We start from the raw sequence: 25,499 nt of genomic DNA, 5'->3' as shown, positions 1-25,499 counted from the left end.
GGTTGGGTCTGTGAGGCAGAGAGGTACTTGAGAGAAACAAGGCAAAAACCAAACAACCCCCCATGGGCACAGTTGTACTAGGAGCTTATTAATCTTAAGCTGGATAGAAGATCCATTTGGCTTTATTATGTTTTAAATCTATATATATGTTTTATATCTTATTTGACAATGTTTATGAAAATAGTTCCTGCTTAGAAAAAGAGAAGTTTATGATTTAAAAAAAAAAGCGAGTAAGTTGATAGACTTTTTTAAAAAATGTAAATAATTTAAAATTATTAAATGAAAATAACAATTAACATATAGACAGTTGACAGATTAAGGTCTAGGTTAGCTAATAGATACGTAAATTTGAATTTTCTTTGATTGTTCTTTGGTTGGTGCTGACGATAAAGCACAGCTTCTCTTACATGCTAGGCAAGAAATTCTGCAATTGAGCCAGATCTCCAGCCCATGAATGCACTTTTACTTAGCTCTGTGTTATTGTATGATCAGGATTTTAAAATATACATAATTTACTGTCAATAATTCAAACATATAGGATTTTGGATTTTAGTAATCATTGTGTTGTTATAAATAGTAGCAAATGCATAAACTAAACATTTTTTATGTATTTTTAGCATTTGAAAGTGATCTACCTTTGCATTAAAGGAAGTCACACTTGTTGTTTGAAACAGGAAAGAGACTTTACATGGACCTGAGTTCTGTACTTTTGTTAAAGTATCTTATTTTTTTATAGGGGACAAATATACACTTGGGTTTGTTTAATCTGGTACTACATAGTAGAAATCTAGCTAATGGTGTAGTTGTGACAACTTACTGTGCTATTCAAGCAACATGTGTCTTTGACTCAGTCTTGAGTCTTCAAGCAATGCCGTTTTTGTCATAGCAATATCTATATCAGTAAAGGAGAATGGTCTACAGGTCAGTCGTGACTTTTGAAAAGTTAACTGTTTTCTTTAACTTAGATTAAATTATTTAATCTAAATATTAAATATTTAGTCAATTCTTTAATTTAGATTAAAGCCACTTGAATCATACAAATGGTAAATCCCATTACCATGTCTCCAAGATGCCTTTGTTGTTGTTGTTTTGTGCTGCTGTTGTGTGTGTGTTGATGCAGGCTATCAAGATGGAAATGATTCAGAAGCATCCAGGCCATTCAGAAGAGGTGGAAGAGGAAGTTTCCGAGGCTGCCGTGGAGGATTTGGTCTAGGAAGACCAAGTTAGTAGTGGATTGCATAAGAAAGGGTTCATTTGTTGGAAATTGTTTTTAAAAAGTTGCTATGATGCGAATATTTTAGTAGAGGAGCAGACGAGTGTCCACTCCATGTCATGTATCACTATTTTCAGAAACACGGGTAACTGAATAATAACTTGGAGCACTTATTTCAGAAGTTTGTGTTAGCTCCCAAGTCTTTATACAGCATTGTGTATTACTAAGTGCCTGGAGGCTGGGGACTATGGCTGACCTTATGAATGAGTGGTCTTCTATATGGCTCTCCCTCATATATTCTTTCACAAACAACATGGCTTCTTATTTTAAAGTCTGACAGCCAACAGTTTCTAGAAAGAAAGTATTATTTTTCATAAATCACATAGAATACATGTGTCTCTCAATAGTAATTTTGTAAACTAATGACATTGATAAATTTTCAATACTCATTAAATAAATATATAAAGTTAAATAAATTGCCCCTTATTTTAAAAACTGTACAGGTCTTTGAAGGCCAGGGCTGATAGTGTTAAATTGGCAGTGGTGGGAGCAGGGGTGATGTTTGGGTGAACAGGCAGTGAGACAATACAGTGTGGTCTCTCTGCACAATAAAAGTCCCATTTTGGGGAGGAGACTTCTGTTTGGGGTAATACTGATCCTAACTTATTTATAAAATAACATTATTTTTGAGGAAGTTATTTGTAATTCAAGTATATAATTTGTAGAGAAATCCTTTCTGTGACACTTATATATATATATATTGTGATTCTTGTTATACTATTTTACACATTTTTTTAACCTGTAATGCCATGCTTGGAGTAAAATGTTGTTAAAAGTAACACAGTCAAATTCTGTTTCTTTCAAATAAAGATAGTGAATCTGACCAAGATCAGGGGACACAGCGTGGTGGTGGCCTTTTTGGTTCTAGGAAACCAGCAGCAAGTGATTCAGGTGAGAAATGAAACTGTTACTGAGTTTGATGGTCATATATGTTCTTATGCTTTTAGCAAGAGGGCATGTTTAAGTATATCTCCAGGTTAGCTCACAGTTCCCCCGAGGCTTAGTTATGTAGGCAGAAATACGTGTGTAGTTTTGCCTCCCTTAGAACAGTGGTGCACAATGAATTGCCTTTTCTGAGCGGGCTGACAGTATGAGATGGCAGTAGATATTTATTGGGAAGAAGGGAAAAAAGGCTTGCATTGGTTTCAAAGAAAGTTTCTGAGGTAGAGGGGGAAATGATATGTATGGTTTGAGGTGAAATATAAAAAAAATTACAACTGTATTACAATTACAAGTGAAAATGCCTTAAAAGGGGTAAGGTTTAAATTAATTGTAAAATTTTTTTTTAAAAAAATCAAAGGGCCTAGGAATCCCGTTGAGTGACTATTGAATACAGTTCTTCTCCTTGTGTATCTGAGGGGAAGGGGAGTCGGGAGGCGTGTTTCCTCTAATGTGTTGCAGTGCAATGTCTTACAGGCAATGGTGACACTTACCAAAGCAGAAGTGGAAGTGGCCGAGGTGAGCTTACTTGACTGACTTCTCTGTCAGCCTTCATTTATTGTAATCTAAGTCTATTTTCTTTAGGATAAAAGTAATTGTTATTGTTTCTACATACCTGATAACTATGAACTTTTTATGACCTGTTCAAGTTCCTTAATATCAGCTTATTTTCTTTCTGGTCTAGCAATTCTATTGTAAGACTCACAAATGATAGGAGCATTTGTAAACACATGCACAAGAATGCTCACTGAGTTCTCTTTATATTAGGAAACCTGAAAATCACCTAAAATTCATCAATAAATATTTAATATAACCACAAGTGGGATATCATGTAGATGTTAAATATCGAGATATTTGTACAAATTATTAAAATACCCCTTTCATAATCTAAGAGTAAAGGAAAGATAATAAATGTGACTTCTTTACTCTCAAAAAGGTTTTTCCCCAGAGCATAAATACTTAAGTATTGTATAAAACTTAAAATACTTTTCAAATTAGTAGATCAATAAAGGTTACTTGATTTTTGGTAAATCATTAGTCTAAAAGCATTCAAAGTATTGAAGCCCCTGCCTTCTTACATTTTCCAACATTGAACAAAAAAAGTGTTAGAATCCATTTAACTCAGATCATCCCAGATGTTCACAGCTTGTCTGAAGGAGGCTTGGATACACTGAAGAGCTGAGAAGCCTGTGGGGGCCTTTGAAGTGTGACTCAAAGCATTTTGCCATGAGTCAGAGAGGACAAAGGGATACAAGACAGGAGTTCAAAGGTGATCCATTTAACTGTCAAGTTGACAAGAGATAGGTAATATTGTCAACTTGACAAGATCTGTAATCACCTGGGAGCCAAGCTTGTGTGTAAGGGATTTCCTAGACTGGGTTAATGGAGGTGTGAAGACTCCTGTGGGCAGTACAATTCCACAGGCTGGGAGCCTAGAACGAATGGAAAGCAGGGTGAGCTGAGCGCCTGCGTTCTGCTCTCTGTGCCCTCACTGCTAGCGCATGTGGCCATCTCCCTCAGGCTCCTGCAGCCCTGGCTGCTTTGCCATAATGGACTGTACCCAAAACCCAGCCAGAATTAATTCTCGCCTCCTTCAGCTGTCTTTTGTCACATCAATAGGAAAGGAAGCAAGGTTCTGCATCCCTTACTCTAGTCAGATGAATTGCTTAGCTAACTTTGGAGGACTTGGAATTGGGACAGATTGCCATTCTTTTAATCGATAAGAGTAAATCATTGTGCCCTAAATATATTATGTAGTTTATGCTGAATACTGCCTTTTTCTGTGAGGGTCTTGGATTTTATGCTATATGCTAGGCAGAAGGTACAGAAGTTACCAACTTTCAAGTGAAAATTCTGGATGAGTCTCTGAAGTGCTCTGGTAAATACTGTGTTGTCAAAACTCCCTTAGAGACGACTGGGAAGCTTGACTCAGGTCCCTCTTTCTTGGTTGAGTATGCTCCTTAGTAATTCACTTTAGTACATCATAGCTACGACGACGGCCACAATCTGGGTGGTCCTCGCAGAGTCATGGATGCTGAAGAATGGTCTTAGGCACTTCCCAACGCAGTTTTAGTTTCTTATAGAAAATTATTTCCTTGCTGATCAGGGAAAAGATCTCATAGCTTAAGGAAAGACATAGCGCAGTCTGTAATGCACATAAAACCATCATGTTGATTACTAAACAACCTTAAAATGTGTAAGATTCTCTCTCTTTACCTTTTTTCCCATCTCATTTTTCTCCTCTCCCTCCTTTCTTCTCATGCTGGGGATTGACATACCCGGGGACTTGTGCACATTAAATTAACACTTAGCACTGAGATGTGCCTGTAGCCTCTAACCCCACTTGTAAGCAGTGACTTTAAAGATGCTCTCGGTTTTAAGACCGTGAGAGTAAAGACACGCCCAGCTTTGTGTCGTAATTGATTATCACTCTGAATTTCTTTAATAGGTGGTTACAAAGGTTTAAATGAAGAAGTAGTAACAGGTTCTGGAAAGAGTAAGTTTTATTTTGGAAAAAGATTTTGATCTTTATAGTACTGTTATTTTATTCCTCAGTTAACATTTATCCTTCTGGTTTTATCCCCTTTAAGATTCTTGGAAGTCAGAAACTGAAGGAGGTGAAAGCAGTGATATTCAAGGTACATTGGTGTTTGCATTATCTAGCTGAATATGTGCACAATTTCCTCAGCCTGGTCTACACAGTGAGCGCCAGGACAGCCAGGGCTACACAGAGAAACCTTGTCTGGAAAAAAAATATTTAAAGCTTTAGTTAAATTAAAAACATTTGCACAATGAAAATCTTAGTAGTTATTACACTTATAATATTAATTATTAATAATCTTAACAGTTATTTTCTATTTGGGTTTGTCTGTTTTTGTCATTTTCTCTTGTTTGTACTTCTAGTTTGTAAATTATATTTTTTATTTACATTCCAAGGTCCAAAAGTGACATATATACCCCCTCCTCCACCAGAGGATGAGGACTCCATCTTTGCACATTATCAGACAGGCATAAACTTTGATAAATATGACACCATACTTGTTGAAGTATCTGGACATGATGCACCACCGGCAATTTTGGTCAGTGTATTATTTCTGTATTGATATACATGCATGGTATGATGAAATTGCTATCAATATGAAGTTACCTTTTCCATGCCTACGATCCTTGAATGACAATTGAGAGGCATTGCTTACCATTTCAGTAGGATTGCTGTATCACAAGAGGAAGTACTGGAATTCATCTCTACTCCCCATACCATATTAAGAACTTTGTTTAAATTTATGGAAAAGGCTACTTTTTCTTTTTTTTTTTTTAGCATTTCGAGTGTTTTACTTAATTATACATTTATGTACATGTCTGCATAATGTTCACATCCTAATTACGTGAGAAAAGTAGCTCTTAGGATGTGGATTTTATGTGTATGGCTGTTTTGTCTTTGTACATGACTGTCTTGTGGCTGTAATAGCCAGAAGATGGCATCAGAGCCCCTAGAACTGGAATTACAGATGGTTGTTGTAAGTCTCTATGTGGGTTCATATCCTTTGGAAGAGCTGCCAGTGCTCTCAGCTGCTGAGCTGTTTCTTCAGCCATGGGAAGTGGGATTTTGTATGGAGAATAGCAGAAATCTCCTATTGCCTGTTAATTATCTTCACAGTAAGCCTTCGTTACTTACCAGAGCTTTCTGTGCCTCAGGATTTATGAGGGCTGATAAAGTATTGACAAGGAATGTTTATGGGAAATCGTTTCCCAGTGTCATGAAAATGCATGTTTATAGTGGGGTATGTTGCTATGTAAGGTGGAGTCTAAGTTTAAGGTTCCCTCCCCCAGAGGGTGTTTATGGGATGGTGAGCACTCGATGTCTGCCATTTATCACTTAGGCGTTGACTTCTTTCCCTCTTTAGACTTTTGAAGAAGCTAATCTCTGTCAGACACTGAATAACAACATTGCTAAAGCTGGCTATACTAAGCTTACTCCTGTGCAGAAATACAGCATTCCCATTGTATTAGCAGGACGAGATTTGATGGCTTGTGCTCAAACAGGGTCTGGGAAGACTGTAAGTCATCTTTCCAAATAGACTAGCTGTCAAACTGTTTGTTGTTGAGTTTTGTTTTTTTACTTTGGTGTTTCCTAAGTAGCCTGAATCTCTTCTACTGGTTAGAAGATCTGTAGATAATCTGAGCCGTCATTAGGATTCACGGTCTTCTAATTTCTGATTTTCTTGGTGTTTATGTTGTCACTGTGCAAGATACATAAATATGCTTACTTTCTTAAAAGACTAATATGTTGAGCTAGATTAATTTATGACTAAGAAGACCCAGTTAACTCCTTGCAATAAAAGTTATGCTAAGTTTTTATCATAAATCTACCAGCAAGAAGGAAGGAAGTCTTAAGGCTATAAAGTAGAACTAGCTCTTGGCAGGGACAAAAATGCTAAGTTGTAAATCAATCAATTTAACTTCTAGGCAGCTTTTCTCTTGCCTATTTTGGCTCATATGATGCGGGATGGAATAACTGCCAGTCGCTTTAAAGAACTGCAGGAGCCAGAGTGTCTTATTGTAGCACCAACTCGAGAACTGATCAACCAGATTTACTTGGAAGCCAGAAAGTTCTCTTTTGGGTAAGTAAAGCACATCTGGACTCACACAGCTTTAGTATAATTGAATGAGCTGCATTTTCTTATAGTCTTGTTTATTATGTTTTTAGAAGAAACAAAATTAGGTAGCATGTAAAAAATAAGAAAAAATTTCAAATACTGGTGTTGAGTAGCTTGCCTTTTCTGACACTAAGGATTGACTGCAAAGCCCTTGCGTGTGCTAGGCAGGCACTCTCTCAGTAAGCTACATTCCTTTAAAACTTTGAGATGGATCTCACTAAGTTGCCAGGACTAGTCTCAAATTGATACTCTCCCCTAGTTTCTCAAGTAGCCAGATCATAGGTGTCTGGCACCATCCTTGGCTCTTTTTATTTGCAATTTTTAAAAATATTTTATTTCTGCATTTATTTATGAATATTTATTTGTGTGTGTATGTGTGCCCTCTCTCAAATAACTGAGAGAGCTAAGAACTTGGAAGTGTCCTCTCTCCTTTTACATGTGGGTTCCAAAGACGAAATCTAGAACATCAGACTTACAGGTAAATGTCTTTACCTGCTGAGCCGTCTCGATGACCTTTCTGGTTGGTTTATAAGGCATATTTAAACTGGGATGGGGCAGCTGGAGAGATGACTCAGGTTAAGAGCACCTTCTGTTTTTGCAGAACACCAGGTTTGGTTCTCAGCACACACTCGGTGGCTCACACTACCTCTAATTCCAGTTCTAGGGGCTCTAATTGCTTATTCTGACCTCCACTGAGACTATACACATATAGTCCACATATATAATGCAAGCACACATACAAATAAATAAGTACATTTTTTAAAACTTTGAAAAGTTTACAAAACGACCTTGAATGTCCCTGGTAATTACCTACTTTTTGGCTTAACAGTGTAGAAGACGACTTTTATACAATCAAATTTAATGTCTTGCTGTGCAAAGCTTTTATGGGGGCTGGGGAAGGTGGCTTAGTTAATGAATGTGTTTGTTTTGTGAACATGAGGATCTGAGTTCAGATCCCTACACTTTGCATGTAAAGCTGGGTGCAGCAGTGTGCCTCTGTTAATTCCAGTGCTGGAGGGGTTAGACTGAGACAGGCAAGTCCCAGGAGCTCATTGGCAGTCAGCCTAGTGAGAAATCCTGTCCCCAAAACTAAGGGGAGAGTAACAGGAACACACCTGACTTTGACCCTGGCTTCTGAACACAGAAAGAGGGTGGGGTCAGGGGAGGGAGGGAGCGAGGGAGAGAGAGAGACAGAGAAAGACAATTTATGGTTTTAATTTTTATGAGGTGAGGCTTTGCTTTTTTTGTTTAAGCTGACTTTGAACTCCTAGCCAAAGTGATCCTCCTGTCTTAGCCTTTTGAATAACTGGGAGTATGGGTGTGTGCCACTTTACCCAGGTTTTCTCTTTTAAGGATCTGCATGTAGAGTGGTACCCAGGTTTTCTCTTTTAAGGATCTGCATGTAGAGTGGCTTTTGTTACTGTACACTAATGTACATTTTTATTACTCAAGTGAGAAGTTCAGTTTAACTATATACTTAACCAACATTTGGTATTGTGTTATCTATTGATGCCTAACAAATTACTCTAAGATCCAGTTGGTTACAACAATCAGTATCATGCCACACTTTGTGATGGTTAAGGATTGGGGAGCAGCTTTGTTGTGTGTTTCTGGCATATAGTCTCTTATGAGATAACAGCCAAGTTTGCAGTGGTCCAGTGGTTTGATTGCACTGTGTCTTAGTTAGGGTTTCTGTTGCTGTGATGAGACACCATGAAAAAAAAAAGCAAGTTGGGGAGGAAAGGGTTTATTCAGCTTATATTTCTGCAACACTGTTCATTACTGAAGAAAATCAGGACAGGAACTCAAACAGGGCAGGCACCTGGAAGACAGGAAATGATGCAGAGGCCATGGAGGGCTGCTGCTTACTGGCTTCCTTCCCCTAGCTTGCTTAGTCTGCTTTATTATAGAACCCAGGAAGACCTGCCCAGGGATGGCCCCATCCACAATGGGCTAGGCTTTCTCCCATTGTTTACTAATTGAGAAAATGCCTAACAGCTGGCTCTCATGGAGGCATTTCTTCAACACAGGCTCCCTACTCTCTGATGACTCTAAAGTTGTGTCAAGTTGACACAAAGCCATCCAGTACAGATTGCCCAGAATAATGCTTAACTGTCTTAGGAAACGGTAGGTGGTTCTCTAGATTAAGTTCTCAGTGAGAGAGCAAATAGAAGGCTGCAGTAGTTATACAGTAGCAGTCTCATAACTCATGCACTGTCAGCCCACTGCACTGTAGGAAGAATGTCATTAACTAGTCCACTGTCATGTAATTTGCCAGAACTTACATAAAATTAAAGTTTTTGAGCCCTTTGCTCCAAAGCTATTAAAAGTTGCAAGATAACATTAAGCCAAGTACCAGGACTCTTTGGTGTAACTGTCTTTGGCTACTTTGAGTTGTTCTTCTACCCTTCTCCACTTTCCTTCCACCTTTTCAACCCTCTCACACTAGGTAAGAGAGGAAAGGGGGATCTGTGAATGGAGCCAGGGTTCAGAAAGAGGGAGTTGTTAGGGTTAGATGACTTCCTGCTAATTAGGTGCATCAAATTCCTTGGGGCAAGTTTGATCTTCCATATCAGGATATTTAATTTCTGATTGTTGTTGTTTCTTTTTTGCTAACAACTACTTAACAAACCATGACCAACAACAACCCACCAACTCAACTTCTTGGGGCCTTAGCAGTTATAGACCTTCCGAAAAGACCCTGGAATTCCAAACATCACACAATTGCAGAAACTCTGCAGCTGGCAAAATCAAACCTCTGCTAGAGCATGAGGCAAATCATAGCCAGCTGCTATGGAGAATCTGTAGCAGTCCCATATGCCACACCTGGGATTAATATGAAAAAAATCTTAATATTTCTGTAATTTTTAAAGAAACCAGAATTGCAGAGTTTTCACTATGCTTTGGAGTTTGAGACACTGTAACTCTATAGGTTGCACACCTTCGAAGCCAGCTCTGCCACACAAGTAGTCAGGAGCCTCATTGAAAACCTTTCAAAGGTGAAACATTGGGGAGGCAGGCATTCGAGAAGGTGTTGAGTCAATACCATTAAGGCCACGGAGTCTCTCCTAGGAGTCTGAGAGACACAGGGATGCTTCTCAAGGAGACACAGAAGCAGAGGATGAGCCTGCGGAGCGTATCCAGGGGAAGAAGCTTGTAAAGACATGTTTCCTGGAACTGGGTGGGGGCAAAGATGGAATGGAGTGGAGAAACTAGTGACTTTGTAGCTATGGCTGCAGCAGGGCAGGGGCGGCTCCTCAGGCTGCAGGGTATCGCCCCGCCTGCCATGCCTCCTTGCTGCCTGGCAGACCAGTGCTGCCACTCCACCTGCTGGCCCAGCTTGAAGCATGGAGCCACCTCTGCTGCTGCCTGCTTGCCAGGAGGAAAACTTGGTTCTGCCTGCAGGCTGCTCCCAGGGTGTACTCATCGTAGCCAGTGCCCCGGGCAAGGTGGTGTACAGCGGCCATGGAGCTCTTGCAGATTCTGCCCCAGAGCTTGCTCCCCAGCCCCACTGTCTCTGAACAAGAAGATATCTGAGATCAAGGACGGTTCCTTTTCTGGATTAAGTCTCCTGAAAGTCCATGCTGCTGCTTGGAGGCCATGCTGGTGTCAGTGATCCGTGCTGCCCCTGCAGGCTGTATTGCTGCACGAGGTCCGTGTTGATACCTGAGGTCCATGCTGCTACTGGCTTCTGTGGGCACGGAACAATGAGTGAGAACTCAAGTCTGAGGATGAGAGACATTGAAGGTTCCTGTGACAACTCCCTCCACCCTCCAGAAAAGAAATTTCAGGCAGGAAGCTATTGAAGAGAGCCCTTAAAAAGTGTGATGGGGATGCTGCAGTGTGATGGGTTCTGGCAGGAGACTGTGTAGAAATCCTCAGTTTTCTTCAAGGGTCTGGCCGCTGGGAGTTTGACCATGCTCTGAGTATATGGGCGACACAAATTGGACTTGGTGTATTTTGGGGGAAGGGAGGGGGATAAGAGTGGGAGGGTAGACCTGGGAGGAATGAGAAGCAAGTGTGATTGGGGTACATTGTATGGAATTTCCAAATAATAAATAAAAATAGTATATTGGGGGAAAAGATGAAACATTGAAGAGTTTGTCAATGCTTAAAATTACAGGAACTCTTCTGTTTTGATATATTCATTATTATCAAGTAGGACCTTTTACTTTTTAATGATTTATTTTATGTATATGAATCCACTATAACTGTCTTCAGAAACTCCAGAAGAGGGCATCAGATCTTGTAACTTAAATTTTTTTCAAACCTTATTTTTAATGATGGATCTTAAATGCTGTAACCTCCATTTTAGCCCACCACCCACCAGTGGTAGTAGGAAAGAAAGGATATGGGGGAAGTGGACCTGTTTAGAAGGAAATTGGCAGTTCGGTTCACAGGTTAACAGTGGCAGCTCGATCCACTCACAGACACTTCATAGATACACCAGCAGTCCAGTTCGCTAGAGTTGGGTTAGCAACAGCGGTGACCAGACCTAGCAGAGACATCCAGGCCTCAGCCTTGGCACAAGTCACCAGGCAGGATCAGGAAAAACACCAGAAGTTCTCAGCCTTGCCTTTCTTACGAAGCAAGAATGATCAGAGAAGATGGGAGACCCACAAGCATTGCACAGCTAGCTCTATAAGCAAGCCTAGGTCAGCCTCTGTCACTGTCCTTCAAGTCCCGTTTATACCCTCCAAACATTGCATGTCTTGCCTCACACACACACACACACACATCTGTCTCAGCTGACATCACTCTGCCAATCAGCCCAAGTCCATGGAAGTGCAAGAAACTCGCACACCACCACAAGTTTTTTGGTGTTTCTATGTTCCCAACAAATGCAGCTCAACTAGACAATGTGAGACAGACCAATACATGTGTGTTAGCAAAGAACCCTTCATTACCTGTCCTTTCACGTGCTTGCTTTAGCAAAACATCCTTTCTCCTTGCTTCAGCTCAATTCCTTCATGAGTCTGCCTTATTATTTCACCTGTGTCCACTTCAGAAAACACTCCTTCACGTGTTTGCCCCAGCAAAGCACCCATCAAACTGACTTCCCAGAGAACCCTTAGGTTTCCACTTCATATCCCCCTTTCTAGGAATTTTCCTTTTCTTATCTAACATTAACAATCTGTACACAATAGAACCATCACATTGTCAACAAATGGCTTATGTACAGTAGTCAGACAATAGCCTAACAAAACAACCTCTAAATATCTATCAATATGCAACAATTCAAATCATACAACTTAAATTTCTATATTTCTGTCAACATACATTAAAAGAAACATTATTAACATGTAATAAAAACTTAAATTTCTAATAAAAAAAAAACCTTAAATTTCAGTCTGAAAAAAACCCTAGCTGTAGCATTTGTTGCCCAGTCTTTGGGTTAATCCAGTCTCTGTATTGTCTGTTGTTTGGACCCTAAGGGAAAAAGGTTGGTCTGAGAAAAGCTAGTTGGAGCATTATTGCTCAGTCTCTGTATTGTCTATCCAGTCTATGTGTTGTCCATTTCTTTGTGATCGATTACTTGGGCTAGCCCTTTTGAAGTTGATTTGCATGCTTTTTGTTGTTGGTGAAGAAATCAAGAATTGAAACAATCCATGAATTGTTTGGGCTAATTGCTTTGTGACCAAACAATTTGAGAAATTTGAGACATCCATGTCTCAAATAATAAGAGGTTTTCCTTGGTCGAATCTGATTTTTATAAGTTTTGTTGCTATTCATATTTTTTCGTTCCCTGTAGATAACATAAACATAACCATGTTCACATCCTATAGTCTATTGCAGGTTTCTATTCTAACATCAGCACATCCTTATAGTCTATTGGTTGGCTTAGTTCCTCAATTTTTCCAATAACCCAGTGTCTCTCAGCTGCTGATGATCCTTTTTCACCAAGATTAAGAAAACTGAGAGTTAACAAAGCATTATTTAGTCAGTTCCTGGGGGTTTCCTTTTCTCCTTTTTTATTTAATAAGCATCTCCTTTTAGATAATGGTTGGTTCTTTGTATAATTGCATGTCTTGTGGGATTGTGTGGTATACCAGTAACAGGATCCCATTCCAGATGGTTACAAGCCACCCTGTGGTTGTTAGGAATTGAACTCAGGACCTCTGGGAGAACATTCAGTACTCTCTAACTGCTGAGCCATCTCTCCAGCTCCAGTAGAACCACATTTTGAGTGCTTAGCTTTTCATGAATTATCCATCGGTTACCCACAGCTTATCCACTGGAATTTTAGTGTTTTTTAGTGCTTATTGTTTATAAACCACTAGCCTTTTATTTTTATAAAATTTAAAATGACTATTAAAATATCTTTAATGTCAAACCTTATAGTTCTTTTGTAAAACTTAGGTATAATTGCTTAGATAAGTACTATGTTGATATCTGATTTTAAATTGAGTAAAAGAAGAGACATTTTCAAAAACAAAGAGCATGCTTGGTAAATTTAGATAATGTCTGTACCCAGAGATGAGTGAATAGCATTGGGATGTTGGTATTGACCAGGCAGCTTCCTTCCTGCTTGCCAGCTGTCATAGCATAGAGAATTTGTAACTCCTTCGTGTGAGTGAGTGACTGTCTGTGGACGATGGATGATAGTGGTACTTCCAACAGACTGAGTCTCGTCCTATTTGTTTTATTTGCCGTTTGACATGATAAGCTTCCCGTTTTCAACAGAATTTAACATTTTTTAGATAGCTGAATTTTTTTCTTTATGGATCTTGCTTCATAAAGTGACAAATGAGTAATTTCCAAATAACTAGAAAAAGGCATTTCTCTTATCTATAGGACTTGTGTAAGAGCTGTGGTCATATATGGAGGAACCCAGTTTGGGCATTCAGTTCGACAGATAGTACAAGGGTGTAACATATTGTGTGCTACTCCAGGGAGGCTGATGGACATCATAGGCAAAGAAAAGGTAAGCCTTAAAAAGCAACAGGTTGTTAGCCTGATGGTTATTTTATAGGGAAAGGGTTGGAGGGAATGATGAGAGGTGTATTTCCTAGGTTAGCCTGATGGTTATTTTATAGGGAAAGGGTTGGAGGGAATGATGAGAGGTGTATTTCCTAGGTTTGGTTCTAGTGGGTGCTTTGAATTAATTTTCATAATTGTCAAGGTAATCCCACAGGGCATAGCATTTTCCATATTATACTTGGGGAAACAAAATGAGGTTAACAATTTACTCAGAAAGTCTTTAGTTAGCTCTAATCAATGAGTTAGGGCTAGAATCTGTATCTGATTTGAGTAATATTTTATTACATGGAAGAAAATACAATGAGTATTTTTATATAGTTTCATATATGTTTTGGTGAAGTAGTTTTTTTCCTAAGACACATTCTTAATATTTTTAACATCAATAACTTTGTCTTCTGCTAAAGTATGTGAATGGTAATAATGGGAGTTGTCAACTTTCTAAGTCTTTTAAGAAGAGATTTTATTTACTTGGAATCTTATACCCAATTATTACATCTCTTAATTCTTTAAGTTCATGTTAATGAACTGCAATTGATTATTTTGCATTCTATAAAGGAGGTACTTAAAAACTCTTGTTGGTAAATGTACCTTTAAAATTATATTTATTAAAAATAGCTAAAGAAGCCAATGTCAGATATCTACTAACCATCTTTGTGTTAGTATCAAAGTTACTTGTAGTTCCAGGACAGCCAGAGCTACACAGTGAGACCCAGTCTCCAAAAAGAAAAAGTCAATCTATTTTCAGTATTTCATGGCATTAGATTTTATTTTCTTGCATTAAAGTTAGATTTTTATCATGATTTTATCAAGATTAGATAGTATGGGTCCATGCTGTTTCCTACAAGTTAACTATTAGCCATATGTTACTGTATATTTTATAATAAAACATTTAGTTTCGTATTTATTCCAACTACATTTTTCAAAGTACATATGGTTAGTGCCTAATAAGTTAGACACTGGAGATAATAGAAGTTCTAGTATAAAGTATTACTGTAGATATTTTAGGTTCTGTTAAACTTAATTTGTAACACATTTTATTTATTAGTAAAAGTTTAGATCAGCTATATTATGATTATCTATGATTAGACCAGTAATTCTCATCATTGTATGCCTTGATTTTCTGTGCTTTAGATAGGGTAAACACCATGACCAAAACCAACTTGGGTTATCACAGACTGTCACTGAAGGAAGTTAGGGCAGGAATTTGGAGGCAGGAAACTGAAGCTGAGGCCATGGACGGATTTTGCTTCCTATAGCAACTCAGGACTTCCAGACCAGAGGTGGCGCCACACACTGTGAGCCGGCCCTCCACATACGTCATTAAATCAACGCCCCCAGGCTCCCCAGGCCAGTTTGAGGAAGGCATGTTTTTCAAGTGAGGGATTCCTCCCAACTGATTCTAGTTGTGTCAAGATGACACACAACTAGCCAGCATAACCACTAGGTATTTTTTAAAAGTCGAAATTGTGGAGCATATTGTAGCTTAATGTAAACTAGTATGTATGTTCTGGTTTTGTCTTTGAAAAATATCTTTAAAGATTGGCCTCAAACAAGTCAAGTACTTAGTTTTGGATGAAGCTGATCGAATGTTGGATATGGGTTTTGGACCAGAGATGAAGAAACTAATTTCTTGTCCAGGAATGCCATCAAAGGAACAACGCCAAACCCTTTTATTCAGTGCGACTTTTCCAGAAGAAATCCAGAGGTAAATATCTTTCTTCTCAAAAATGAAAGTGAATGGTAGTGTGTGCCTTTGGTCCCAACACTCAGGAGACAGAGAAATATGAATCTCTGTGTTTGAGGCCAGTCAGGCTTACGTAGTGAGACACTGCCTCAAAATTAATTAATTTAGAGGTAGGTAACATGCCTGTCATGCAAGTATATAGATGTGAGTGCCATCCCTACCACACATGGACGGAGTTGGCTTCTTCCTCCAGTGCTGAGGAGGCAGAGACCGAGAAACGCCTAGGGCTCCTTGGCCAGCCAGTTTAGCTTGTGATAGGCAGATCCCAGATTTCAGTAAGAAACCCTGTCTCAGAAACGAAGGTTGACCTCTGGCCACCCTATGCACAACCATAACATACAAACATGCAAATGTATGGACACGTGAGCACAAAGTTGTTACCAAAACAGAGCTTTACACATGCAGTACAGAAGTAAGCATATGCTTAAAAGTTTGCCACTTTTCTTATGTTTCAATTTTATTCCTGATTATCATTATAATCTCCTCCCTCTCTTCCATCTCCCCGCTCCTACCCTGTGTATATAGCTGGGAAACAGTAAGTGTTTACTAAAGTTATTCTCACTATGCTTCACATTTTTAATCCTAAATGTATAGAATTGGTCTTTGGTAGGAAGTTCATAAACCAATTATTGTCAGATACTTGGGAATCATCCTGTGTATCCTGTGGCATTGTAAACTCAGAGACTGGGACTACGCATCTTTCTTGGGTAGCAACTTCTTCTATCAGCTTGTTCCTTACTTGGCACAGGGAGCCTGAACAGTCTAGGCAAAGGCAGTAGCCTAGATCCAGCAGAGTTCTTTCTTGCTCTTTGGTTTGATGGAACTGTTCTCTTTGAGGACTGGGAACTCTATTCCTCTCCATCTAAGAGGAAGATGATTTCCCAAGTTAGTTGACTAGTGAGGGAGTGACAGTGGATGGTGGACTCTGTGTGTACACCATAAGGACCCACGTTTCTAGGACTAGGATGCTGTGTTGTGTTGCTTGGCATCCTCTCATAAAGTGTTGCCTCCAAGGAGATCCCATCCATGGCTGTTCTGTGCACAGAAAGCACAGTTCATGCAGGCTTGGAGCTTAGGTAGTGCAGTGTGTGATGTAGTCTGTGGCTCCCAGGATACAGGGCTGCTGCTTTGATGCATAGTTGGTCTCTGGTCTCACAAAACATGTGGGATCCAGTGCTCGTGTGTCAGACTCCACAGACCTTGGCTAGGCGTGGCCATTGAGTTATTTTACTTATGTAACCAAAACTTTCCAAAGGAGAATTAAAAGGTCTTCATTGTAGAAAACTAAATCATAGAATATTAGAAAAATTCTTAGTGGTACTTAAGGTAGTCATTTCTTTTCCTAAAATTCAATATCTTTCTAAATTCAGTAGTGGTATTTGTGGATCTTTTATGAGTCTTGTTTCGTTGTTAACCTTGGATATACATGATCAATAGAAGATCTCTTTATTTTTAAGTTATTGACATTTTGTTTCCAGATTCATTTCTTATTTTTAAAAAATGATTTGTTAATGATTGCATTGTATCTTAAATTTGAAATGGAGCATCTTCATTCCTATCAGTGTTGATAAGATGAAGTAGGCATTAACCCCAGCGATTAGCAGGTAATAGTCCTGCTGCTATCTCTTCAGATTTTCTTCAACATAGGAAAGTACTTTTATGTTGGTCACTCAAAATGATTCATGTATACTATTGTCAGTAGTGGTATTTGTAAATCTTTTATGAGTCATGTTTGATACGCATTCATAGTTGGTCTCAGGTCTCACAAAACATGTGGGATCCTGTGCTAGTGTATCAGACTCCACAGACCTTGGTTAGGTGTGGCCATTGACCATTGATTTATTTTACTTATGTGACTTACATTAACCTTGAATATACACAAAAAAAGAAGATCTCTTGATTTTAAATTATTTTTGTTTCTAGCCTCATTTGTTATTTTTAAAAATAATTAAAATTAACATATGCATACTATATATCATTCCCCTCCCTTTCTCTTTAACTACTCCTGTATCTCTACTCATTCTCAAATTTAGGGCCTCTTTTTAAAATTACTCTTATGTACAGATTATCTTTCTTCTCACCTCACACACACCCACACCCACACATGTTTGCTCACACACACACACACACACACACACCCCTGTATGTATTGGGGCTGGCCAGTTAGTATTGGATAGTCAATAGCATGCTCATCCTTGGGAAGACTGGGTCTCCTTCTCTCAGCAGTCACTAATTGCCTGTAGCTTTTTCTAGGTGTGGAGCCTTGTCACAGTTCCCTTGTCTAAACTGGTATGCCAACTAATGGTATCAGTGTTGAGATCTTGTTTAGGCAACCATTTTGTTGAAACTTCCTTGCGGGATAGTTTCCTTGACATGTACAGATTCTAACAGCAGCAGACAGTCCTCTGGCTCTTAGAATCTTTCTACCCTGCTCTTCAGTATTCCCTGAGCCCTAGGTGTAGGAGTTACTTTGCAGATTTATTGGTTGGGGCTGGGCATCCCATGGACAGTACCTATAGTTGTACCAGTTGTAGTTTTCTATAATGGTCATTTTCTGTTGCAGAAAGCACCTTTTTTGGTGGTGAGAGCAAGCACATTTGTACGACAAGTATTTAGGATGCAGTTAGAAACTATACTGGTTTAATAAAAGGGCAAATAGCAGGGTTTTCTCTAGGTTCCATGGCTTGACTTGCCATGGTAGGTAGTTAGGTTACAGTAGTAGGCCTGAATTCTATCTTTGAATAGGCCTTAACTCCAACTGAGACAGTCATTGGTGCCTTCAGGACATTGAGTGCCACTATTGTACTGCTGCTGGGATTCTTCAGTGCCGATCAGTATTGGCTTTGTGTCACGACTGCTCTTCTTGAGCACAGGAACGGGCTCTGGTATTCTTTCTCTCCTCATACTGTACAGCTTTTATACAGCTTGCTCTTTCATTGTAGATCTCCATAAGAGTGGTCATTAATAACCATATGGCATAGTCAGTATGAGACTGTCTTAAAATTTCCTCTGCCAGTGACATTAGCCCCAAAGTTTTAAGTTTAGCCTTTGACATATTTTTGGATCTGCCAAAAGTAACTATATTCTTTGCCAAAATAACACAAGAATGATCTCTAGGACAGTTGCTGTTGTTCTTTGAAACCTCTTGAGCTGGGCTTCAGCTGTCCACATTGCTGTCAGCACTCTTATTTGCCGTGCTCCAATTTCAACCAATTTCCTAATACAAAGTCCTAAAGTTCACATTCCACCAACAAGCATGGTCAGGCAATATACCACTCTCTGGTATCAATAGTACCATGAAGGACTGAGCATTCAAACTTAGGATCGTATGGGGCCATTCTCATTCCAACCACCCAGAGTAGGACAGTGTGCATGGCCTTCCCACTGAAAGCTAGTCCTCAGGGAGCAGGTTTCCAGGCCATATCTAGCTTGATTTTCCCACCTCCCATGTTTGAAGTTGAAGTCGTCAGCCAAAGGAAGTTAGCTTCAGTTCTGGGAGACAACCGAGGGCAACAGTAATAACCTGTGTTTTTCTGTGAGTTTCTAAGACTCCAGTGACTAACAACTTGGAGGTTTTTCATACTACGTTCTGGGCGTTTCCTTAGATAATCTATGGCTTTTGGGGAGAGCATTATCACCCGAGTATTCACTGCCCACTTTAAAGTTTTACCTGTTGCCCATTTTCTATCTACATTTTAGCCTTTATTTCTCTTAATGTGTGTGGTATAGGCATGTATGTTTGTTCCGGTGCCATTTGGGCATGCATATTGATGTCAAAGGACAGTATTTTTCTCGTGGTTTGAGACAGGTTCTCTGGTTGAACCTGCAGCCCCTTCACTGGCCTAGCCTGGCTAACCAGTGAGCTCTGGGGTCTGCCTGCCTCTGCCACCAGGTCTAGAGTTGCAGATTCGTGCTTCTCTGACCAGATTTGATGTGGATGCTGGAGATCTAAACTCAGCTCCTCAGGGTTTCACATTGAACTTGGAGCCAGGCTGGTAGCCAATAAACCCAATGATCTCCTGTTTCTGCTCCCCTCGGAGCCCTGTTTCTTTTTTCTTTTAACTTTGCTCTAACAAACGGCTGCACGAGATGCTTCCTTTCTCCGTCTGGATTATTTTAACAATTCTATCCATTTTTCTGCAAATGACCCTTGATTTTTGTGATTGGTACGACTATATTGTGTTTTGTGACATTTTAAAAATCACCTGTTGATGGACACTTAGGCTGATTCTTTATATTTATTAGGTACCGTGAATAATTCAACACTAAATGTGGGTATTGATGTATCTCTTTTGTGTGCTGACTTCATTTCTTTCAGATACTAGCTGGATACCATGGTAGCTGTACTTTTTGACAACTGTGTACTGTTTTCCATGGCAGCTGTACTCTTTACACTCTCATGAACAAGAGGTGTTCTTCTCTGTGTTCGTTCCAGCACTTAGTTCTTTACAACATACTTCTGATGGCTAAAAAAGTCTCCATTATATATCTTATTAGCTACTTTTACTTCCCATCAGTGCCTATTCACGTGCTCATGTTTTGATTGAACTACTTGTTCTTTTAGTATTAAGATTTTAGGTTCTTTTCAATTCTGAATATTGTTTTTATCAAAGGAGTAGCTAAAGAGTTTCCTCCTACTCTCTACATGATCTCTTTGTTCTGTTGACTGCTTCTTTGCTGTGCAGCCGCTCTTTAATGCAATTCCACTTACCAATTCTCGGTTTTGTTCCCTGGGACGCTGGAATCATATGTAGGAAGTCCTTGTTGGTACCAGGATCTTGAAGTTAACTCTTTGCCTCTCTTGCAGTAGATTGGGTATTTAGGCCTTTGGCTGTGCTGAGCAGATTTCTGTCCACATGAGAGCTGCATGTCTGGTTTCAGCATACTGCACATGCCCAGCCTGTTCCCCAGCTCCACTGGCTGAGGCTCTGTTTACTCCTCAGTGCTGTTGTTGGTTGGTTTGGTTTTTAAGACAGGGTCTCACTATCTTGCCCTGGCTTTCCCGAGACTCATTATATGGACCAGGCTGACCTTAAAGGCACAGAGATTCACCTGGCTTTGCCTCTCAAGTGTGGGAATTAAAGGTATGTACCACCAAGCCTGGTACTTTCCAGTGTGCTATTGATGCCGTCATTGAGATTCAGTTGTTACAGATGTATGCCTTCGCTTTTGGATTCTTACTCCATTCTCGTGAGTCTCATTTACGCTGTCACCATGAAGTTTTGTTACTTTGTACTGTACTTTTGAAGTCAGGTTTAAGGACCTCAAATCTTTGTGTCACTTATCTTTGCTATTGCTATGGGGTCAATATATAGACTGGCTTGTTAGAACCCTTCTCACTGTCGGGTGATCATCTGGGTGTTTCATGTACTCTGTAATTTAATTTCAAGTATCTGCTAAAGTTCATCTAGGACTGGGTTTGAAGTAGAAGAAAGTACAGTTTATTTTGTCTGGGCTTGGTGATGTAATTGAGTGGCAAAATGTGCCACCTAGCACTACATAGAAGCAAACAAGCAACCACAGACTGAAACAAAACAGATGATCAAAATAAAAAACAACAACTACAACCCTGACAAATCAGAATGTGCAAAACACAGTAGGACAAACTGAAGTGTTAGACAGAAAGGAACTTTTGAAAGGAAGAGAAACAAAAAACATGAAAAGAAGCTTTTCCTCATTTTGAAGCAAAAATACTTTGAATTATGGTATTGCTTCTTTACATTCCTTTCCTTTTCTGTCTTTGAAAAATATTCAGATTGATAATTATCTAAAACTTAATCAAATTTAAATTTCTTTGCTTAGTGATCCTGTGGATGAAGCCTAAACTTTTTGAAGGTTCTTCTACATAGATTTCCTTTGTCCCTTTGTCCCTTTCCTGCCCGTTTCTCATGTGCATATTTCTTGGACATGGATATGTTTAATATCATATGCAGTAAATGGTAACTATTCTGATGCTGAATTTAAAAAATTAATTTGTCCTACTTGAGGCTAATACTACTGTATTCATCTCTACTCACAGTATCATGAATGTGTAAGCAGTTGAAGGGGTGACAGACTCAGAATTTCAGTTGCCTGGGAGAGAGGGTGTTAACTCTTGACAGAGGATACTAAAAAATAGCTTTCTGAAAACATGTGCATACGTTACAGTATGCAATAATTAACATTACATAGACTGATTAAGTTGTATATATACATTTAGGAATGAATATACATATGTGTGTGTGTGTGTATACATATATTATAACAATTAAAATGAGGTCATAAATTTAAAAGGGAGCAAGGTAGAAGGTATGGTATATGGGAGAGTATGAATGGAGGAAGGTAAGGAGAAAATTATATAATTTCAAAAATTAAAAAAATTATTGGAGAAAACTAAGGAAAATGTTTTGGTTTTATGCTAAGAGAATAAATATGGAGTGAGAAGAAGTAGTAATTTGTGAGTAATTTATGTAGGCTCTGGGTATGCTGAGTCTGAGCTATTTTGTGACATTCAAGGAAACAACTAGAAAATAAGGGGCTGCTGCACAGCAGGAAGAACTGACCAAGTGCTCGTGTGCTCCCTTCTAATGTACAAAGCTCAGCACCTTACTTGTCAGGGTCCCCATTGGTGCTTATGGATGCGGTAAAGCAGCGTCTTTCAGTTGCATGCTTATAGTAAACTATTATATGTCAAAGTGTTGATCTTTCAACTGCAACCTTACACAATTCTTCATGGCCCTTAGGTCTTATTTTTCTATATGTATCATGGCATGAAAAGCATTTACCTGCAATCTGGTTTACTCATAATTACTTACAGAAGAGTAACTTAATATTTCAGAAAACAAATCTGAACAGTAGCATGTATTCATAAGTGTTGAGGTTAGAACAGAATTGGGCGTTAGGGCTACAATCAGTTCCTCCCTGCATCCTTCCCTCCCTTTCATAAGACAGGGTCTTATATGTCCCAGACGGGCCTCAAGTTCACTATGAAGCTTTGGGTCATGTTGAGCGTCTGGGGATCATCCTGCCTCTCTATCCTGAGTGCTGAGATTATAGGCAGGCTCTACCCCAGCCTGGTTGACATGGTGCTGGCAATCAAACCCAGGCCTTTGTACGTGCTGAAGGAGCACTCTTAACAACTGAGGCCCCCTTGCAGTTCAGTCTTTAATGTAAAGAATTCTGCTTGTTAGAGTCAGCATTGTAGTTCATATGTTTATTGTTATGCACACATTTATATAATTTTTCATAGAGAATTTACTGGAAGTTCCTGTGTTCATAATTTGACACAAATGTTTTGCTACTAAGTATATTTTAAAGATCTTAACATTTTATTCTGATCTTTGAAAATAGTACTTGAATGACATAAGTAATGACTTTGCCGCTGTTCTGTGTTGGTGTCTAGTCAGTATGAGATGATATTAACAGGGCTGAGCACAAGTGCGTGAGGGTAAAGCTGAAGAACAATGTTTTCTCTCTCTCTTAAGGTTGGCTGGGGAGTTTCTAAAGTCCAATTATTTGTTTGTTGCTGTTGGGCAAGTGGGAGGAGCTTGCAGAGATGTTCAGCAGACGATTCTTCAAGTTGGCCAGTATTCAAAAAGAGAAAAGCTTGTTGAGATTCTACGAAACATAGGTACCGCATTTTAATAGGATTATTTTTGTCATGTTTTTAAATTTTAAAACATTACTTATTTTTTAAAGTCATCATTGTTTTGAATAAATTTTAATAAATCTTATTTTTCTATAAATCTTTTATAGGTGACTTTATGGCTTAGTTTTTGTATAAATTATATAAGAACATTCCTTTAGCTCTATAAAAGTTAAATATAGAAGGTATTTGAGACTTACCTAAATACTTGGCTAAAAAGTATTTCAGCAGACATTATATATATATATATATATATATATATGTACATATATATACATATACATACATATATATATGTTTGTGTGTGTGTGTTACACATACATATACTTTATGTATATGGATATATGAAAACTAGAAAGGCATTATAGTAATACATGTTTTTATCTATTGAGTAACAGCGACACTGTTATGCTTTCATGAAAGTAAGGCAGGCCGATTGTGATCTTGAAGCTAGTCTCTGGCCTACATAGCAAGCTCTAGTCTTCAAAGGGAAAACAGCCTGAGCTCTTGCTGATTTTAACTGGTTCCTCATTTCTTACCTACTAATGAGTCTTCCCATATTCATAAGATTTAAAGTGTTTCAAAGCTAAAGGGTACCCTTTTTTTCCTCTTAATTTTGTTGTTTGGATGTTAATCTTGTTTTATAGGTGATGAAAGAACTATGGTCTTTGTTGAAACCAAGAAAAAAGCAGATTTCATTGCAACTTTTCTTTGTCAAGAAAAAATATCAACTACAAGTATTCATGGGTGAGTGCGATAATATGATTTTCTAGTGAGAAAATAACTTTTGTTTGTTGTTTAAAAGGCATGCCCCATGAAAATACTTTGGTCAGTGACAAACTGCATATATAGTGTCTCCTGTAAGATGATATCACCCAGAGAGGCATAATCTTAGTTTGTATCCGTATGCTTGCTCTCTGGTGCACTGATGGTGTAGTAATACCAGTCATCAGTGCTTTACTAGGAAATCTAAAATCAGTCTTGAGTATGGAGAATTCTGTAATTGTATTTTAAGAATATTTTAAGCGGGCTGGTGAGATGGCTCAGTGGGTAAGAGCACCCGACTGCTCTTCCAGAGGTCCAGAGTTCAAATCCCAGCAACCACATGGTGGCTCACAACCATCTTTAACGAGATCTGGCACCCTCTTCTGGAGTGTCTGAGGACAGCTACAGTGTACTTACATATAATAAATAAATAAATAAATCTTTAAAAAAAAAAAAAAAAAAAAAATTTTAAAAAAAAAAAAAAACAAGAATATTTTAAGCAATCATTCTTTTGCCCAGAATAAAAATGATTGTTTTTATACACACAACAATTTATTTTATAAATAAATAAATGTACATGTGTATGTATATGTATGTATGTATGTATGTATGTATGTATGTTCTGGCCCTGTGATGTCTCTTACTCTGTCTTCTAATAGAGGTAGTTGTTCCAACTAAAGACTGTAAGGATAAAGTGGTAGCTGGGGTTGGATTATTATAGTACCTGGTTATTATAGTGTGTGGAAAGTAGGCATTTATAGTAAGTGTTGTAATTTTTAGTTTTTAAAATATACTACCTGATGAACTTTAATAAATTTCTCAAAAGTGGCTCTAATCTAAACTTTTTTGTTTTAAGTGATCGGGAACAGAGGGAGAGAGAGCAAGCTCTTGGAGATTTTCGCTGTGGAAAGTGCCCAGTTCTTGTTGCTACTTCAGTGGCTGCCAGAGGGCTTGATATTGAAAATGTTCAACATGTTATCAATTTTGACCTTCCTTCTACCATTGATGAATATGTTCATCGAATTGGGCGCACTGGCCGCTGTGGAAATACTGGCAGGGCGATTTCTTTTTTTGATACTGACTCTGATAATCATTTAGCACAGCCTCTAGTTAAAGTACTGTCAGACGTAAGTTGAAACAGTTTTTAACTTTACATATTTAAAACTGAATAGTTCTTTGTTGTTGAGAGGTCTTTTACAGTTTTTGAAGTTTCATGTTGCATAAGAAATGTTTATTTTCTCCAGGCTCAACAGGATGTCCCTGCATGGCTAGAAGAGATTGCCTTCAGTACCTATGTGCCTCCCAGCTTCAGTAGCAGCACAAGAGGAGGAGCTGTGTTTGCATCTGTTGACACAAGGAAGGTTAGTGAGAAACATTAAGGAGGGGGTTTCTAATTACTCTGTAAAAATGAACTCGATTCTACATACTATTCAATTAAAACTGTCATTTTAATTACACACACACACACACACACACACATACACACACACACACACACACACACACACACACACA

At 38.7% G+C, this 25,499-nt stretch overlaps 1 protein-coding gene across 4 annotated transcripts in view; it reads left to right on the top strand.

Annotated features, from left to right (window-relative positions):
* The window catches only part of Ddx4 (DEAD-box helicase 4), a 52,857-nt gene that overhangs the window by 26,064 nt on the left and 1,294 nt on the right, over positions 1-25,499 (top strand). For 2 of the 4 annotated variants that reach the window (XM_021180696.1, XM_021180694.1), the window contains exons 8-21: positions 1,121-1,222; positions 2,084-2,164; positions 2,690-2,731; positions 4,662-4,709; positions 4,804-4,851; positions 5,150-5,292; positions 6,118-6,270; positions 6,680-6,834; positions 13,666-13,795; positions 15,390-15,556; positions 23,059-23,204; positions 23,867-23,966; positions 24,841-25,111; positions 25,229-25,345. In XM_021180696.1, the coding sequence (XP_021036355.1) occupies positions 1,121-1,222; positions 2,084-2,164; positions 2,690-2,731; positions 4,662-4,709; positions 4,804-4,851; positions 5,150-5,292; positions 6,118-6,270; positions 6,680-6,834; positions 13,666-13,795; positions 15,390-15,556; positions 23,059-23,204; positions 23,867-23,966; positions 24,841-25,111; positions 25,229-25,345 (1,703 nt within the window). Of the gene's footprint in view, positions 1-1,120; positions 1,223-2,083; positions 2,165-2,674; positions 2,732-4,661; positions 4,710-4,803; positions 4,852-5,149; positions 5,293-6,117; positions 6,271-6,679; positions 6,835-13,665; positions 13,796-15,389; positions 15,557-23,058; positions 23,205-23,866; positions 23,967-24,840; positions 25,112-25,228; positions 25,346-25,499 lie in introns of all 4 variants that reach the window. The other 2 variants (XM_021180695.1, XM_021180692.1) reach the window with 1 other exon arrangement.

This window comes from Mus caroli, chromosome 13, assembly GCF_900094665.2.
Source record: "Mus caroli chromosome 13, CAROLI_EIJ_v1.1, whole genome shotgun sequence".
Classification (NCBI taxonomy): Eukaryota; Metazoa; Chordata; class Mammalia; order Rodentia; family Muridae; genus Mus; species Mus caroli.
Note: the sequence above shows the minus strand (reverse complement) of the source record. Positions and strands in the feature narration are given on the sequence as shown.